At 43.2% G+C, this 17,443-nt stretch overlaps 1 protein-coding gene across 1 annotated transcript in view; it reads right to left on the bottom strand.

Moving 5' to 3' along the window:
- The window catches only part of LOC110538506 (netrin-1), a 42,443-nt gene extending 25,227 nt beyond the window's left edge, over positions 1–17,216 (bottom strand). Inside the window, exons 1-2 of the mRNA XM_021625367.3 lie at positions 15,847–17,216; positions 14,481–15,525 (exon numbers count right to left, since the gene is read on the bottom strand). Coding sequence (XP_021481042.1) covers positions 14,481–15,495 — 1,015 coding nt within the window. The 5' untranslated portion in view covers positions 15,496–15,525; positions 15,847–17,216. The remainder of the gene's footprint in view (positions 1–14,480; positions 15,526–15,846) is intronic.
- Between the last annotated feature and the right edge of the window lie 227 nt (positions 17,217–17,443).

Genomic DNA, 17,443 nt, shown 5'->3' with positions numbered 1-17,443 from the left:
ATTCTGATGCTTTTCCATTCAACCCAAGGACCCAAGCATCCTCTTATGTCAAAAGACAATGCATGGGTCAATACAGCCCTTTTTAGTCTTCAGAAAGGTAAATGCTGATTTTATCAGTAACTACTTGCCTTAAACCAAGTCAGAGTGTAAGCTTATAGGGAAAACTCCCAAGGATAACCTTCCAGCTTTAAGGTATCACTCTTGCCAAGAGAATACAACAGGAAGATTGTTAAAGACCTGCTACTGAAGGTAAATGTAAACTTCAGTAGCCACTACACGGTCATGAAAAGCTACAATCAAACTTGAAACAGACTGCCTATACTTTGAGGTATAGTACAACACAAATGTTTTATAACACCATGACAGACCCTGACTATGATAGTGTACCATAATGAGAACTTGCACTCTAAATGACTGTACATTGTGTTTTACTGAAAGTCTGAAAAACACTTGTCCTATGTGTCCTAGATCAAGTGGCCCCAATTTCTATGTTACAACAACAATCCTTTATAAAGGCCATTTGGCCTGGCAGCAAAATGTCAGAAGTGAAGTATGTTGAGCAGCACTGTGTGCCTGAGGACTAATAGGATCTCCTTTACACCACCAACCCCTGTGGCCGTGTTTAGTAACAAGAAAGCCTCCCTAATGGGCTCCCATTTCCCACTACTAACGCAGGTTTAATAGCAGTGTGTGTGTTCTCTCCCTGCTCCCCATCTCAGTGGGACACCCTACCCCTCTCTCCCTGTGGGCTCTCTCTCACACAGAGGCAGTTTGGGAAGGCATCTCCCCTCCGCCTCGCTACGCAGTGATGTCATGGGGAGCGCTCTCTTTTTACGAGCGCAGCTCTGTGATCTCTGGCGGAGATCAATTAGCTGAGCAATCAGGCCTCCCCTGCTTTTGTGTGAGTAACTCCTCGTAAAACAGAGCGGTTGCCTGGCGACCGGGCACGTGGCGTCTCAACAAAAACAGCCACCCAATGTCAGGCCAAGCCGTGCTCTAAGAACGAAGGCAGAATTCAACCGTGGTTCTCCTGTTCTGAGTATAACATTAGCTAATCTAATGTAACATTAGTGAATGCTAATGTATCCAGTGTGATGGTTGGTGACTGGTGCCACTGTCAAAACCAGGTGTTAATTGGCCTAAACGATGCCAGTCTACTGCATACAAAATATCATAACCATGGAGAAGTTGGGGTTGGATCCATGTTGTCTGAGAGTTCATTGGAAGCCTCTCAAAAAACATTGTTGATCTCAATGACAATGTTTGTGTTAGCCATCTTTCCCAAGTATTTCTTTGCATGTGTTAAAAAGGCATGGCTACTGTATAGTATGCCGCCTTGTTATTTTAGAATAGCTCAAGTGGAACCACACATCACCTGTACATGAACCCACAGAGACTGCTCTGTATCACAACCCTTAACTACAAGAAAAAAGACCTGACACTATGGAACAGCAAAATTATATAATTGTGCAATCAGTAATAGCCAGAGAGCTCTGCTCCCTCCCCTCAACAACTAGTTGTGATGCCAGTGATAATACACCATATCTTGTGAATAATAATATACGTATAATGAGCAACATATCTCAGTCCATTTATCCTGCCTGCACAGGGCTGGGAACAGGACGAGAGCAGGCAGGAGAACACCTAAGTGGAAATGATCTCGCTATCAAACAGAGCCCAATCAAACTGCTACTCTCCCAATCCACAGACCTGTTCTCATGGCCTCTGGTCTTAATGAGTCACGCTCTATTTAAACACTCCAGGTCCCCACAGTCAGGAGTCCTCATCACCTCCGGGGAGCTACTTATGAATGATAAAGGTCGCTAAGACTTAGCGTGTGCATTAGATGTTAGCGGCTGCACTAAGGGTAATTGTGACTTATGTGAACTCCGCTGCTGCCTGGGCGGTCAATGTGGGAAAACATTGGACTATAACATTTCCAATTAAAGTATCAGGCTGACGTGCTAGTGACAGAGCATCCTGTGGTGTCATGAGCTGCCGGGCGGTGGGAGAAAATAAACAAGAGTATATGGGGGGGCGGGGGGGGGGGGGGGGGGGGGGTCGGTTGGACGGGTCATCTGGGGAGCATTTCCGCTTTAGCGTATGTACTGTACAGCACCGGTGAGGAAATACGCCAGAATGAAATATATCTCAGTGATGGCACAGTGGTCTAACACACTTCATCTCAGTGCTAGAGGTGTCACTACAAACCCTGGTTCGATTCCAGGCTGTATCGCAACTGGCCGTGATTGGGAGTCCCATAGGGCAGTGCATAATTGGCCCAGCATCGTCCGGGTTAGGCCATCATTGTAAATTAGAATGTGTTCTTAACTGACTTGCCTGGTTAGATAAAATATAGGTGGTGCAATCATCTTATCAACAACTGAATTTCTGATTTATATGTCTATCCCCCATGGTGGAGAGAGAGCGAGCAGAAATCCGCTGTGCTGTAAAACATAAACGATGATCCATCGCAACCCTGACATGTTTATTGGGCTTTTCTCCCCTTTTCTCCATGGGCTCATTTATAACCACGCAAACTCCCGATGTTAAAATCTCTCTCAAATATGTTTTATGTTTTCGAATGTGTCAGGCCAGCCATTTTATTTCTCAATAATCAGAGGATCATTAAAGGTCCTTATCCCAGTGGTGTTGGAGGCTTTCCTTTTTGTGGCTTGTTAAGCTTTCTCTATTAATCAAAACAGGTGGAAAGCTCATAATGTGAGGTAAATGAGGAAATGTTTGAGCCCCTTTCCCAGCTTGCCTTGGGAAAAGGGACTGAGCAGTTCCATTCTGGCGAGAGAAAAGAAAATGTTATGGAATAATTGTTAATGATTGTTTTCGTGGAAACACTGAGAAGTCAATGTGAGTTGTGTTATTTCATACTAATTTCACCTAAGTTCCAAAGTTTGTTCTGGTTGCTAGGTGGCTTTCAGGAGCTGGAATTGGTCTGGAGAGGAAAAGGCAGGGTTCCTCCTTCTGCACGCCAGTGTTTTGTTATCTTAAGGAACCCAATGAACCTACAGTAACTACGTCCTGAGCCAGATAGAAAATACACCAATCTAACCTGTACGTTTTAACCGTCTGGTTCAAATCACTGTCAGATCCAGTTTAATCCAATACATTTCACATAGACTTACATCACATTGATGTCTGTCATTTCTGTCACTTTCACTTAGGTCAGAATTATCAACTTGTCTCCAGATAAGATATCACAGAACTGTCTGGCTTTTTACAATGACTTATTCAGATCAGACAGTTCCAATATGTCTTTCATTGTAACACTATATGCTACAGGCTTGTTATGTTGATTTTTCTGTCAGTTGTGAGTGATTGGAGAACAAGACAAACTTAGAGTCAATAACGAAACTACTCTTCGGTGAGAAGCCAAACCTAGAATGAAACAGTAAAATAAGCTTGAAAGTCATCCAGGGCTTGTTAATGATATTTTGGGGGGTAATTTAAAATGGAATGCAGTGTGTATACAACATGTTAACTTTAAGGGTTTGGTGTAATTTATGCAATTCCCTGAGATACGGAGAGGAAACCCTTCTGAAGCTACTGGCCACTGTTTTATTGACTGTTTTCATTGTGATTTAAACATGGACACTGAGGTTGTGGCCTGGAAGTTGCTGTGACCTATAAGCTCATTGAAATGGTCACGTCTTCTTTGAATCATCTCCATCTGTTGATGGGATGGGTCAAGTCCACCATTTTGGGTTTGATACGTGTTGAGGAAATGTCACTCTTGAAGTTCAAAACATTGTGTTACAGAGCCAAGACTCTGCCATTGTTACATCACAGCGTAATCTAACTTGGGCTTTGGTCTCTGTTTGTTATTGGGCCTCTTAGCTCATTCCATTTCCCACCCGTCTGTGAGGAAACCAGATACCATATCTCAAACTCACAATCCTGAAGAAACGAAGCTCAGTATCTTGGAAAATAAACCATTTTGCATAAAGAAAAGGGTTGTGAAAAGAGGGCCAATGATCCCCATCACCTCACCAACCCCATGCACACACAAACACGCACACGTGTACACTCAGTGCTCATCGCCCAAGACATCAGCATGGCAGGGAGGATGTTATCTCTGCCTGTGGGTTTGGACCAGCAGGAGTGGGAGGAAGTAATGCCTGGGGGTTTGGGGTGTGTGGAATGACCATGACCCCAGGCAAGTGCTGGTTCCCTGCCCAGAGTATATGACAGCCTCCCTGGTTTTCATCCATCTTCTCCAGCACTGGAAGACGTATGAAAGGCTGCGTAATCCTCTGCCTGTGCAGGGTTCCATGCTCCAGGAGCCAACAGAACAGAGATCTGCTCCACACAGCACAGCAGCAGGAGGAGGAGGAGGAGGAGGAGGAATGCGATTGATGAATCCCCAGGTTTTTACTTCTTGCAGCAGATGGATCCCTGGGATATTTACAGTTCTGTGGGGAAGAAGGGGGGTCTGGTAGCCATTGTCCTCAAGCCCTACTGATTATATCCTACTGTTATTTATCCCCCTGGATTTCCCCCTAAATCCACTAAGTGGTTCCTTATTCAGAGAAAGGAATTGGTCACTGGGGTATGGGAGAAAGACATGTTGTGTCGGGGGTGACTGAAATCAATTTAAAAGTACTGAAGACCCTTGGAGAGGCCCAAGCAGAAGTTATTTGGACAAATAAATAAAAGTGGGAACAACTCCATTTCCTTATCACGGCGGTGATTGGGTCTGCTGTTTGTTTGTTTTACAATGTTCTGGAGAGAAGTCATTCTGAGAAGTGGTTTTTAATGAGAGGACGAGAAGAGTCACTGAAGTCGTTCTGAGAAGTGTTTTTTAATGAGGAGGACGAGAAGAGGTTGCTGAAGTCGTTCTGGAGAGAAGTGGTTTTTAATGAGGAGGACAAGAAGAGTCACTGAAGTCGTTCTGAGAAGTGGTTTTTAATGTGGAGGACGAGAAGAGTCACTGAAGTCGTTCTGAGAAGTAGTTTTTAATGTGGAGGACGAGAAGAGTCACTGAAGTCGTTCTGAGAAGTGGTTTTTAATGAGGAGGACGAGAAGAGTCACTGAAGTCGTTCTGGGAAGTGTTTTTTAATGAGGAAGACGAGAAGAGGTTGCTGAAGTTGTTCTGGAGAGAAAAGGTTTTTAATGTGGAGGACGAGAAGAGTCACTGAAGTCGTTCTGGAGAGAAAAGGTTTTTAATGAGGAGGACGAGAAGAGTCACTGAAGTCGTTCTGAGAAGTGGTTTTTAATGAGGAGGACGAGAAGAGTCACTGAAGTCGTTCTGGGAAGTGTTTTTTAATGAGGAGGACGAGAAGAGGTTGCTGAAGTCGTTCTGGAGAGAAGTGGTTTTTAATGTGGAGGACGAGAAGAGTCACTGAAGTCGTTCTGAGAAGTGGTTTTTAATGAGGAGGACGAGAAGAGTCACTGAAGTCGTTCTGGAGAGAAAAGGTTTTTAATGTGGAGGACGAGAAGAGTCACTGAAGTCGTTCTGGAGAGAAAAGGTTTTTAATGAGGAGGACGAGAAGAGTCACTGAAGTCGTTCTGGAGAGAAAAGGTTTTTAATGAGGAGGACGAGAAGAGTCACTGAAGTCGTTCTGGAGAGAAAAGGTTTTTAATGAGGAGGACGAGAAGAGTCACTGAAGTCGTTCTGGAGAGAAAAGGTTTTTAATGAGGAGGACGAGAAGAGTCACTGAAGTCGTTCTGGAGAGAAGGTTTTTAATGAGGAGGACGAGAAGAGGTCGCTGAAGTCGTTCTGGAGAGTTAATGAGGAGGACGAGAAGCGTTGCTGAAGTCGTTCTGGAGAGAAAAGGTTTTTAATGAGGAGGACGAGAAGAGGTCGCTGAAGTCGTTCTGGAGAGAAAAGGTTTTTAATGAGGAGGACGAGAAGAGGTCGCTGAAGTCGTTCTGGAGAGTTTATTGAGGAGGACGAGAAGCGTTGCTGAAGTCGATCTGGAGACAAGTGTTTTTTAATGAGGAGGACGAGAAGAGTCGCTGAAATCTGCATTTGTGAACTGAACAGAGATAAGTTTTACAATTAGACGCTACACAAGCTTTGTTGTATCTGAAGACACGTTTTCCAGCTGAAATTAATTGAGTGTTGATACAACACTACCATTCAACAGTATGGATCAGTCAAAATCTTCAATCAGTCAAACATTTTTACTTTGACTTGTTGGTCCAGTTTGTTGGTGTAAAAGCAAACAGTTGCTGGAAAAGTCCTTAGCTCTGACGCAAACGACATGGTGAAAATGAAAAGCCTCCTGTTGACTGTCTCAGATTCTAATGAGTCAAGCCTTCGTTCAGCCATAATAGAGCTAGTTGCCATTTGTTGTTTTTGTCTTTTAGTTTAAAAGGTCCTGTATCCACATTACAGCAGGGAGGATGGCATCACCCAAGGGCCGTTAGCTCGGCTTCTACTGGGAGTTTCTATCCACATAACAACAGGGAGGATGGCATCACCCAAGGGCCGTTACTCGGCTTCTACTGGGAGTTTCTATCCACATAACAGCAGGGAGGATGGCATCACCCAAGGGCCGTTACTCGGCTTCTACTGGGAGTTTCTATCCACATAACAGCAGGGAGGATGGCATCACCCAAGGGCCGTTACTCGGCTTCTACTGGGAGTTTCTATCCACATAACAGCAGGGAGGATGGCATCACCCGAGGGCCGTTACTCGGCTTCTACTGGGAGTTTCACAATGCTGAGGTAATAGGGTAATTGCGATAACCAGCCATGCCATTACACAGGGAAGTGTGTGTGTGCATGTGTGTGTGTGTGGGCAGGGGGTGGTAACGTCCCAGTACTGGCTGTGTTGGGTGGCAGCACAGTGGGGGAGCTGGTGGGGGATCTGTAACTGAGCGGTGGAGCGCGGAGCGTGTCATTTCACTGGGCCATTAATCATTCCCAGACTCCCCAGCTCCAGCGCCGCGTAGGGGCTCCATGCGCTCACACTCAAGCTAGGTGGTCCTGTCGCCACTGCCGTAGCAGCCCAGACGGGCAGAGGGTGGCGGAGGTTAAACCCATGTAGGTTAAACGTGCAAACACACACACACATCAGCTTCCAATGTCTACGTCAACAGATACATCCAAACAACACACACAGATAAACAAACTAATACACATTCATTCCATCACACACGGTTATCAACAGAAATAAATATTGCATATTTGCTTGTTTTGACAGAAATGGCCATTTCTTCTTCCTTGGCTTCTCTTCAGACACTAGAAGATAATACCACCTATCAAACACTATTTAATCCCTCTCCATCCTCCACATCCCCCTGTTCTCTACTTTGGAATTACAAGACTGCAGATTTTATTCTGGGGGACAGTTTATATGCATACACAGGATGGATGTATAGTAGACAGGCTCCCAGCTCTACCTGTGTGCTCCCTCTCCTCTGTTGACCATTGAGAACCCTTGTATATTTAAGCCTGTATGTATTTAAGCCACCCCCCGGCATCACTAATGTACCTCAGCATAGTTACCCCATAGAGACAATGAGGTCACAGATTAGCAACGTGTGCGGCTGTTCCATTTAGTTGCCAGACCCACCTGTCTCCGTTTTCACTGTGAGATCTCTGAATTATACAGTCTCTACAATGTCCTCTTGACTTGTGATACAGCACCTCAAGCATTCATAATATGACCTGTGATATGTATAATGCAACACTTGTCAGCAGTTATCACGTATTAGTAACACATTGACTGTTTCAGGTCCTGAAGAGAGGACAGTGCCCACCCAGATAAACAGAGACTGGACCTGTATGTCCCCTGACACACTGAAGCAGTGTGAAATGACCCCTCATGGTCCTCTGACATCGGAGTCAAGAGAAAAGGAATCCTAAACCAAAGCTACCATTTCCTTCCAACTGTTGAGGGCCACCTCTCCAAACCGCCGTCCACAACATAGCCATAGAATATTTTCTCTATTGTCTTAAAAGGCAGAGTAAAGCCTTTTTGGCTCTATGTTGATGTCTGTCTTGAATTATAAGCTCAACAAAACAAAATCCCCAAAAACATGAAGCATTTGCCCAGAGGACACTGGATTCCACCAGAGCTTGGATTTTGAGATCTCAAAAATATACGTCTTTGTTTTTTAGTCTCCCTGTATACAGTGAAACCTCCCAGCTCACCAGAACCACACAGGCTGATGTGCCAAAAGGACTGTCCTGCAGGCCCACCATAGAGATACACTGTAGTTTCCACTTCAGTTACAGAACAGAATTAGTCTGGGGATGTTTTGGAATGAGTAACAGCCCAAATGTACTGCTATTCATTACCTTGTTAGCATAGAGGTTCATCTTTTGGACTTTTAGAACTCCTGATATTGACCGCAGATTGTTTTATTTTCTTAAGACTGCAAATTTGATGTTGTTTTTTATATACAGTATGTGTCTCTACAAACACGCAGATCGTACTTTTTCCTTGAAGAGGCCAAATGATATGACCTAATGATATGATTCTAGTCTAAGTGCAGTCTAACTGACCTTCTATTCCCAGTGGGCCGTTTAAAGGTGTCTAGGTGTCTAAGTTTTCATCTGTCTGTTGAGAGACTCCCAATACTGACCTGGCTGCAACCCACCTGCTTCCGATTAACTGCTCAAAAAGCTCTCCTGCTGCACGAACTTGTTTTCATTTTTGTGTTTTATTTTGTTGGTTATTTTTCTCTTTCATTCAAAAAACATTTATTTTACAGAGATTAATGTTTAGGTCTGCATGGCAAATTTCCTGTTGCTTGGTACCCATAATTGAATGTTGCATTCTTTCAGCCCATGAGACCTTTCTTTGCTAGCTATGTTCATGAATAAATACTGTATTCTATGAAAACAAGTAACTATCCATCCAAAACAAGTAACTATCCATACAAAACAAGTAACTATCCATACTATCCATACAAAACAAGTAACTATCCATACAAAACAAGTAACTATCCATACGAAACAAGTAATTAAATAAAGTGAAAGCATTTCAGTGGTTATTTGCTCCAATTTACTTTCACTTAATATGCTGCATTCTTTAGCCAACAAAATATTTGCTAAAACAGACTAAATAAAGGTTATTAACAAAATAGAAATAACAATCATATAAAACTATTCTAAATAAGGATTAATAACTCGAAAAATCCAAACCTACAAACAGGTCACCAAATCCAGATGGACCTAACCCCTGGCAGTAGATGATGGCTGCTTGGGGCCGAAGAGTTCCTCTACAAGAACATCTATGACATCATCTTTTCAATAAGTTATTTTTCCTGTCACATGGGCTACAAAGGAAGCGGAATGAGACCCAGATGGTGGGCAGCCCCGGCCTCGACCCAGACTGGCAGCCCAGGGGAAGGCAGCCGGACTGGAGTCAGCAGAAACAATGTCAATGGTCCCAGTCAGCCACATGGAGAAAGAACTGAGCTGTCAATGTCAATGGTCCCAGTCAGCCACATGGAGAAAGAACAGGCCTGCAGAGAGACTCACTGAGCTGCTGAAGGCCTCGTCAACATGGGGTCAAAGCATGGGATTTGTTAGAGCCTGTCTCCTCTTCACTTTTTACCAGACAGGTGGGATAGCTCAACCAGAGATATCACAATTTAAACAAAGCTCTGTGTTCTATAACAGGGTCTTTTGACTGAACAACCTCTGCAGTAGAACATGAACTTCTACTTTAAAAATGCTCTCTCCAAACGGTTCCCTTTGAGACATAGTGAACGCAATCCAGTGGGCTTTCGGGGTGATTTAAGAGCTCACATAAAGATTCAGCACACTTTGACGCTATTTTTGGTGTTGGTACAACACAAGTATGTGCTGGACCGCCCGGGAGGAGAGCCTGTGGGATATTGATATAATCACATCTAATTCAACATCCCTGTAGGTGGTAGACGTGTCAGTCCAAACCAAGAATGACTTCTGTTTCTGTTCGATAGCTGCCAAATACTTTCAACAGCGTACAAAACATGCTGATAACAATTAGAGGGGGAAAGAGCATCTTGTGAGAGAGTGTGGCTGTTTCATAGGTTTGTCAAAAAGGGAATACAGGTGCACGCCATGCGTCGTTTGTATCCTCTTTCAATCTACATGTAAATTCCCTTTTGTCCTTTCTGTAATATGTACTATAAACCAGGGGGTTGGACAGTTTCTTTTCAATTGCTTTCTCTCTCTGGTTCTTTGTGACAGGCTCTTTGATATGTTGATAGTTTAGGGGGGTTAGACACATGCAGAGATCTGTGTAAGGCAACAGGTCAAACATGGCGGAGGAGCCAGTGGCAAGTGACTGATACTACCCCTCTGCCAGAGAATCCCAGCTCAGAGAGAAAAGAAGGCCATGCTGAATTACCAGGCCTTGGCAGGAACTTTCCAACTCTCCCTCTACATCAGTGGGCCAAAAGCCTATAACATACATTAAAGAGGAGAACATGAAATCAATAACTAGGCTTGGATGCACAAATGCTCCACAACTGTAAAAGCCCGGTAAGGTCAAAGCCCCATCTCAATGAAATAATAGTGTTGCATTTAACCTCTGTTCGAAACAAAGTTAGAATTGAAAAAGTGCAAAATTACACGTATGAGTGACTAAGGCTACCATTTTCAACTTGCCTCAATAGCCACTTGGCAGGCAAGTCTTTCCCACAGTTTCCTTCACACCCCATCAGTCAACGAAGTGAGGAGAGTAGGTCTGACGCGAAAGGGTCAATGCTACGCTGTGCATGGTTGGAATACAAAGCAGCTGGGATGAATTTAAGAGATGTGCCTCTTCTGGAAGAGAAAACCTGATGGTCAGGGGAGGAGCCAATTCTCTGTGTTTATTTATCTCCTTCATTTATCTCTTCAATGATAAACCAATCACTGGCCTTTGTGGGTGTGGTGGCAACAGATGAAGCTGATCATTGAGATGTATTTTCTCATATTAAATGTATTTTTTAAAATGTATTTTCTATTAGATGTATTTTCTCAATTAAAGGCAAATCCAACCAGGAAGATTTGAATTTGGTTTAAATTAACTAACTTGCTTTGCATGCCACATCATTGGATGGGAATGCAATGAGAGGGTAACGGCTGCCAATAAGAATGCAGTTCCACTAAATATGATGGCCTCCCCGCATGCAAAGCCACATGGGAAATGGATATTGTTTTACTTCCCCAGTGCAGCACCTGCAGTGTAGACAACTACTCTCCCATATCCACATCTCTCTCTCTTTCTCTCCACTTCTCTCTTTCCACCTCTCTCTCTCCATCTCAGTCTCTCCATCACTATCTGTCTTTCTAGCTCTCTCTCTCTCTCTCTCTTTCTCTCTCTCTCTCTCAACTTCTCTCTCGCTATCCACCTCTCTCTGTCTCTCCATCTCTCTCTGTCTGTCCACTTTGCTCTCTCAACTTCTCTCTGTCTCTCCACCTCTCTCTGTCTCTCCACTTCTCTCTCTCCACTTCTTTCTCTCTCCACCTCTCTGTCTCTCAACTTCTCTCTGTCTCTCCACCTCTCTCTCTCTCTCCACCTTTATCTGTCTCTCCACCTCTCTCTGTCTGTCCACTTTGCTCTCTCAACTTCTCTCTGTCTCTCCACCTCTCTCTGTCTCTCCACCTCTCTCTCTCTGTTTCTCCACCTTTCTCTGTTTCTCCACCTCTTTCTGTCTGTCCTCTTTGCTCTCTCTCCACTTATCTCTCACTCTCCACCTATCTCTCTGTCTCTGCTTCTCTCTCTCTCCACTTCCCTCTGTCTCCCCACCTCTCTCTCTCTCTCTCAACTTCTCTCTGTCTTTCCACTTCTCTCTGTCTCCACTTTTCTCTCTCTCTCTCTCTCTCTCCACCTCTCTCTGTGTCTATCCACCTCTCTCTCTCTCCACCTCTCTCTGTCTCTCCACGTCTCTCTCTCGCTCTCTCTCTCTCTCCACCTCTCTCTCTCTGTCTCTCCACTTCCCTTTGTCTCTACACTTCTCTCTCTCCACCTCTCTCCACCTCTCTCTCTCTGTCTCTCCACTTCTCGCTCTCGCAACTTCTCTCTATCTCCCCACTTCTCTCTGTCTCCACTGCTCTCTCTCTCTCTCTCTCTCCACCTCTCTCTCTGTCTCTCCACTTCTCTCTCTGTCTTTCAACCTCTCTCTCTGTCTCTCCACTTCTCTCTCTGTCTTTCAACCTCTCTCTCTGTCTCTCCACTTCTCTCTCTGTCTTTCAACCTCTCTCTCTGTCTCTCCACCGCTCTCTTTCACTTTCGATAGTACTCAAAGTCAGGGGCCAACCGGAATCCCAGAAAGATCATTAGCAGCAGCCATTCTGAGCCCCTTTAGCCAGACCACTGAGCTGGGCTGTAGCCCAGTGAATAACAGCCTCCCTCGCCCATTCCACACAACGAGGTGTCAAGCCACCCTTATTATTCCCTTCCCTTCCCTTGGACTGCATGCTTATTCTGCCTGTTCTGACGCTTTATCTAATGACACTGCTGACATAGAAAGTGAGGTGGTGAAAGGGGCCTCATTCTGACAGCATGATGGATGCCACAAGTGACAACCTTTTGTTTTAGTAAAACACACTGACATGCCGGCCCTGCACAGGCAAAATGCAGAGGGCAAGGGGAACAACTTGTTCACTTGTTCTGTGTCATTGAACAAACAATGGCGGTGCCAGAACTTGTTTCTTTTCCAGATTTTGTTTCACTGTAGATGAGGTTTGTTCTGTGTGGTTCTGTTTATATGCTGTGTGGTACTGTTGGTACAAGCACCCAGATCTGTTGAAAAATATCCTCTACTGAATAAATTAAACTTAGTTCTGATTTCAAAGTACCTCGTGTTTTGTCCCTCTCTGAATAGTTGACTTGGCCCAAAGTGGAAGTTTATTCTCTATGTGCCAAAAATATCAATAAAACCACCTTAGTCACCCATCCAATCTGGTAAAAGCACCTGCTTACGGAAACACAACATAACTCTGCGGTCTATCTCTGCAGCAGCTATGTTTCCTACCTATTGAACTGCTACTACAGTCGGAAACACAACATAACTCTGCGATCTATCTCTGCAGCGGCAACGTTTCCCTCCTATTGAACTGCTACTACAGTCGGAAACACAACATAACTCTGCGGTCTATCTCTGCAGCGGCTACGTTTCCTACCTATTGAACTGCTACTACAGTCGGAAACGCTGCTCAAAATGCAATTACGCACTTGGGCACCCGCACTTCCTTTGGAGAAATAACTTCCTGCCTTTTCTTTCAGGGATTATTTCTGAGAGTAAAATATAAACCTAGTTAAAGCATTTAGACTAAACAGTAATCGTCTGTTTTTTTATGTCCTCCAAAATGGATAGTATGCCAAGAGTACATGTTTATAAATGTATTTATATTAACTTGTTAGGTTGTTGTTGTTTTTTTTGGGGGGGGGGGGATTTCCATTTGTTGATATCAATATCTAACAATTTTACTCTCCGATGATTTATGTGGTTACATACTTCAAACAAATATCTATGATGTGTTGTTCTAAACAGTACAAATATGTCATTGTCATGGTTGGTGTCAACTCATTCATTTAATTATTAATGAGATGAAATACTATTCAATTCAGTAATTGAAAATTGTCCATTATTTTTAAAGGAGGGTGAAGTTAATTAATTCAGTGATTTAAATGTTAATTAATCCAAGGCTAGTCAACGTTGATGAGTATTACAATGCATTTTGATATAAGTGTAAAATATTGTATCATAAAACAAAGTTTAAAAAAAATTAATTAGGCCAACACATTGTGGTTATATTTTTCCTAAAAAACTGTATTTTGGTTTTGATTGACGTTTTGCATAAATCATTGCAATGTGTAGCTAATCAGCGTTTGCTTTTATGTGGGTAATTGTTAGTAAATTAAACTGACTATGCCATTCCATTTTTGTATGGTGGTTTGGGTGATAAAAACAAAGTTTGGAACACGGACCAGCCCTCACTTTATTAAATTCAAATCATTCAATTAAATAATTTTCAACAAAATCCATTTTTTACATTAACACAATAAGTTGGTTATTGGCGACAACATTTGATATACATTATGCTGACTTTTTCAAATTGGTTGATATACCTTAATTAATTCCCCTCCTCACAATTACTGTGGTTTTCCCATTTTGAATCGTTATCAGATAGGGCATATTTGAACAGGGTAATGAATTTACTGGTGTAATTTACGAATGCGTGGTGGATTAGTTTTATTTGACACAATTAAACGATTTAAAAAGAACTAATTAGCCAAAAACAATCGGTGGTTTACAAAGCCTAATTCATATTGGATCAATGTGAGATGCTTAAATTGAATTTGAATTTAAGAACTGAATAATGAACAAATCAGGTCTGCATTAGACAATGCGTAAAATGCGTTTTTCAAGGCATAATAAGAAACCTGCGCAATCACACAAAATACTTTCAATCATTATGAGTCTTGCAATTTAGAAAGGACATTTAAATCTCAAAAAAGAATACGTTATAGCGCAAAGCTCTGGGTTACAAGGGTAAATAGTTGACTTACCAACAATAGTTGACTTACCAACACATTCGTTTGCCTCTCTTGCGGTTGCGCGCTGCCAAGGACGGTCATAATGGAAAGGTTTGCACCTGTCACACTCCGGCCCCGCGGTGTTGTGCTTGCACTCGCATACCAGGTTTCCTTCCCTATCTTTTACGCACTTTGAAGCGTGGCCGTTGCACTTGCACCGCCCGCCAACCTGCAGGTCTGATACCGCGTAAAAGTAGGAATCTCTAGCCAGCTCCGAGTCGTCCTCGTTCTCATCCCCAAACGTGTGCAGTCGGCTGAACGCCACCTTGATGTCGGTGGCTGTCACCCAGTCCTGCAGCACGGGAGAGTTGTCGAAGTCGTGCGCCGAAGGTCTGCCATCCAAGGTGCTGAACGCAATGAGCCCACCTGTCAGCGGGTGCATGTCCGTGTGAGAGTCTGTGCAAATCGCCTCTTGTTCGTTCTGCTTGGTAATTGCCGCCTTATTCTGCTTGTTATACATCTTCTTACACTGGGTAGAGTAGAATTGGAAAGGAACCCAGGATTTGCCATAGTCCATTGACTTGAAGATAGCCATTGATTCGGGTCGGGGTGAACAGAACTGCAAGCTCACATAGGTGACCTCAAATTTTTTACCCAAAGACAAAGTGAGCGTGACGTTCTGAGGATACTGGACATAGTTTTCTGACTGCCAGCAGGTGAGGTTATGAGGGTTGTTGAGATCAGTTAAATACGCGGGTGGATGAGTCTTCTTTGGGTCCCCTGCATCGCAGGTGTGGCAATCCCTAGTCCTCTCCTCACCCTTCTCGGTCACGACGCAGTACCTTGAGGCTGGGGTTCCACAGGTGCTGGAGACGCGCACGTCCTTCCCGAAAGCAGAGTTCACGAAATCGGGGATGCACCTCCGGGGGTTGCCGTTCTCATCATAGCATGGGTCTGGAGGGGACGACTGGGCAGCAAACATACTCATCCCATAACCTCCAAGAGCCCCCTTAACCACCAGAGAAATGGCCACCGAGGTGACCCAAACCTCTGAAATCCTTATCATTGTAATCCGTGCTCTTTAGTGTCACTTGCGCTGAAATGTAGTCGTAGAAAAAGAGAGACATATTTAAGATGTTTGTTACGTAGATTTAGAGGAACATTATCATATCATGCATTGCAAAATGAATAGCCTATAATATATATCTATATATATATATATATGTGACCCTCTATATATAAATGCTATTTAGCCTACATCTGAAATTATCCATGGTGAAGACAAACAAGCAGAATACCATTCATACATGTTAATATTAAATCAATAGCCTATGTACATTTCTGTGTTTTGTTCTCCACACATAAACAGATGAAACACAAACAGTCATGCACATGTATGTGAATGAAATCATCTTACGAGACAAAGAAAACTCCACAGAGGACACTACCTCCGAATAACTGTTCAGTCTGGAAGAGAAGTGTTGTAAAACTTAAGAATATAGAGGGCAGCCTACTCTCTTTTTACGCACGAAATTCTACCGCTAGTTTGCCTTTTTCTGTGTTTCTAGACATAAATTGGAAGGACCAGCTCGCTATTAGCTTCCCTGACTCTGTCTTCCACTCAGTCACACCTCTGTCTACCTCTGTCTCTTGTCTGTCCCATTCCCTTTCTGACGCTCTCACTGTTTGAACAGAGAAGTGAGACCCTGTTATCCAGCAGAGCTTGAGGTCATACGGAGATGCTCGCAGAGCTAAAAGAAAGAACAACGACATCCACTGGTGTGTAACAATAAATTATAAAATATACCTCAACTCAAATGTATTTGAAATATGTTTGTATTCAGCTTATTACATCATATTATTAAAACAACAATGATATTAGGATTTTGTTTCTTATTATTTCAATTATTCAAAGATCACACAGCTGGCAGGTCCAATTGCATCGGCGGCAGGTAGCCTAGTAAAGGTAGCCTGGTAAAAATCGTTGGACTAGTAACCGGAAGGTTGCAAGATCAAACCCCCGATCTGACAAGGTAAAAATCTGTCATTCTGCCCCTGAACAAGGCAGTTAACCCACTGTTCCTAGTCCGTCACTGAAAATACGATTTTGTTCTTTACTGACTGCCTAATTAAATAAAGGTAAAATGACAAGTTTTAGACAACTTCAGTGTTCTTCTCAAGTTACCACCTGTGCCACAACAGGATAGCAGATGCAGGTATAACTGATAAAAATAATACAAAAACAAGTTTACATTGAATCTCACAAAAGTGCCAATACAACAGGTTTCATCTCAGCCGTATTATTGAAGTACTTCTGTAGCATACGTTGTGAAATGTAACGATGGAAGTCCTGCCAAACTTCAGTAAATTATACGCAAGCAGCGACATCGCGCTGTGGCGGGAAGTACTGTTACGATAAAGGAATTCATATTAATCTATCCTTGAGACATTACTGCTGACTGTGTCCTCGTTTGTTGGCTACTCTGAAGCTCAGTAAACGCTTGATTGGGAAAATGGAAAAGAATGGGCCAAAAGCAAACCAATGTCACATCCCTTTAAATGTTCCACACATTTCCCATATTGAAAAAGTGTAATTTGTGCGGCAATTTTTTTTTCAGATACGTGGTCATGGCTAGAAGGAATACAACTTTGATCAAATACATTTTTTTTTAGCTAACCTTACCCTTTTCCTAACCTTAACATAATTATCCTAACCTGATACGTGAATTATCCTAACCTTCTGCGTAAATTCTCCTAGCCTGCCATGAGAAGTCAAATCTGGCAAAGCGGTATCCCATCTAGTTAAAACCCAGGTATTGAGAGGAGCGAGAGGCAAGACTTTACTCTCACACAGTCACACACAGCGCATGTGCAAGAGTTCACTTCACGCTGCTCATAGCTTATTAGCCAGGGCACCAAAACAGCAGAGCAATTGAGCCTCGCACTTTAACACTCTTAGTTGTTGCGGAAATTGACACACTGCTGGTCATCACTAGTTACCACAGCCACAAAAT

This window comes from Oncorhynchus mykiss, chromosome 12 (assembly GCF_057628025.1).
Source record: "Oncorhynchus mykiss isolate SJ-2025 chromosome 12, ASM5762802v1, whole genome shotgun sequence".
Taxonomy (NCBI): domain Eukaryota; kingdom Metazoa; phylum Chordata; class Actinopteri; order Salmoniformes; family Salmonidae; genus Oncorhynchus; species Oncorhynchus mykiss.
Note: the sequence above shows the minus strand (reverse complement) of the source record. Positions and strands in the feature narration are given on the sequence as shown.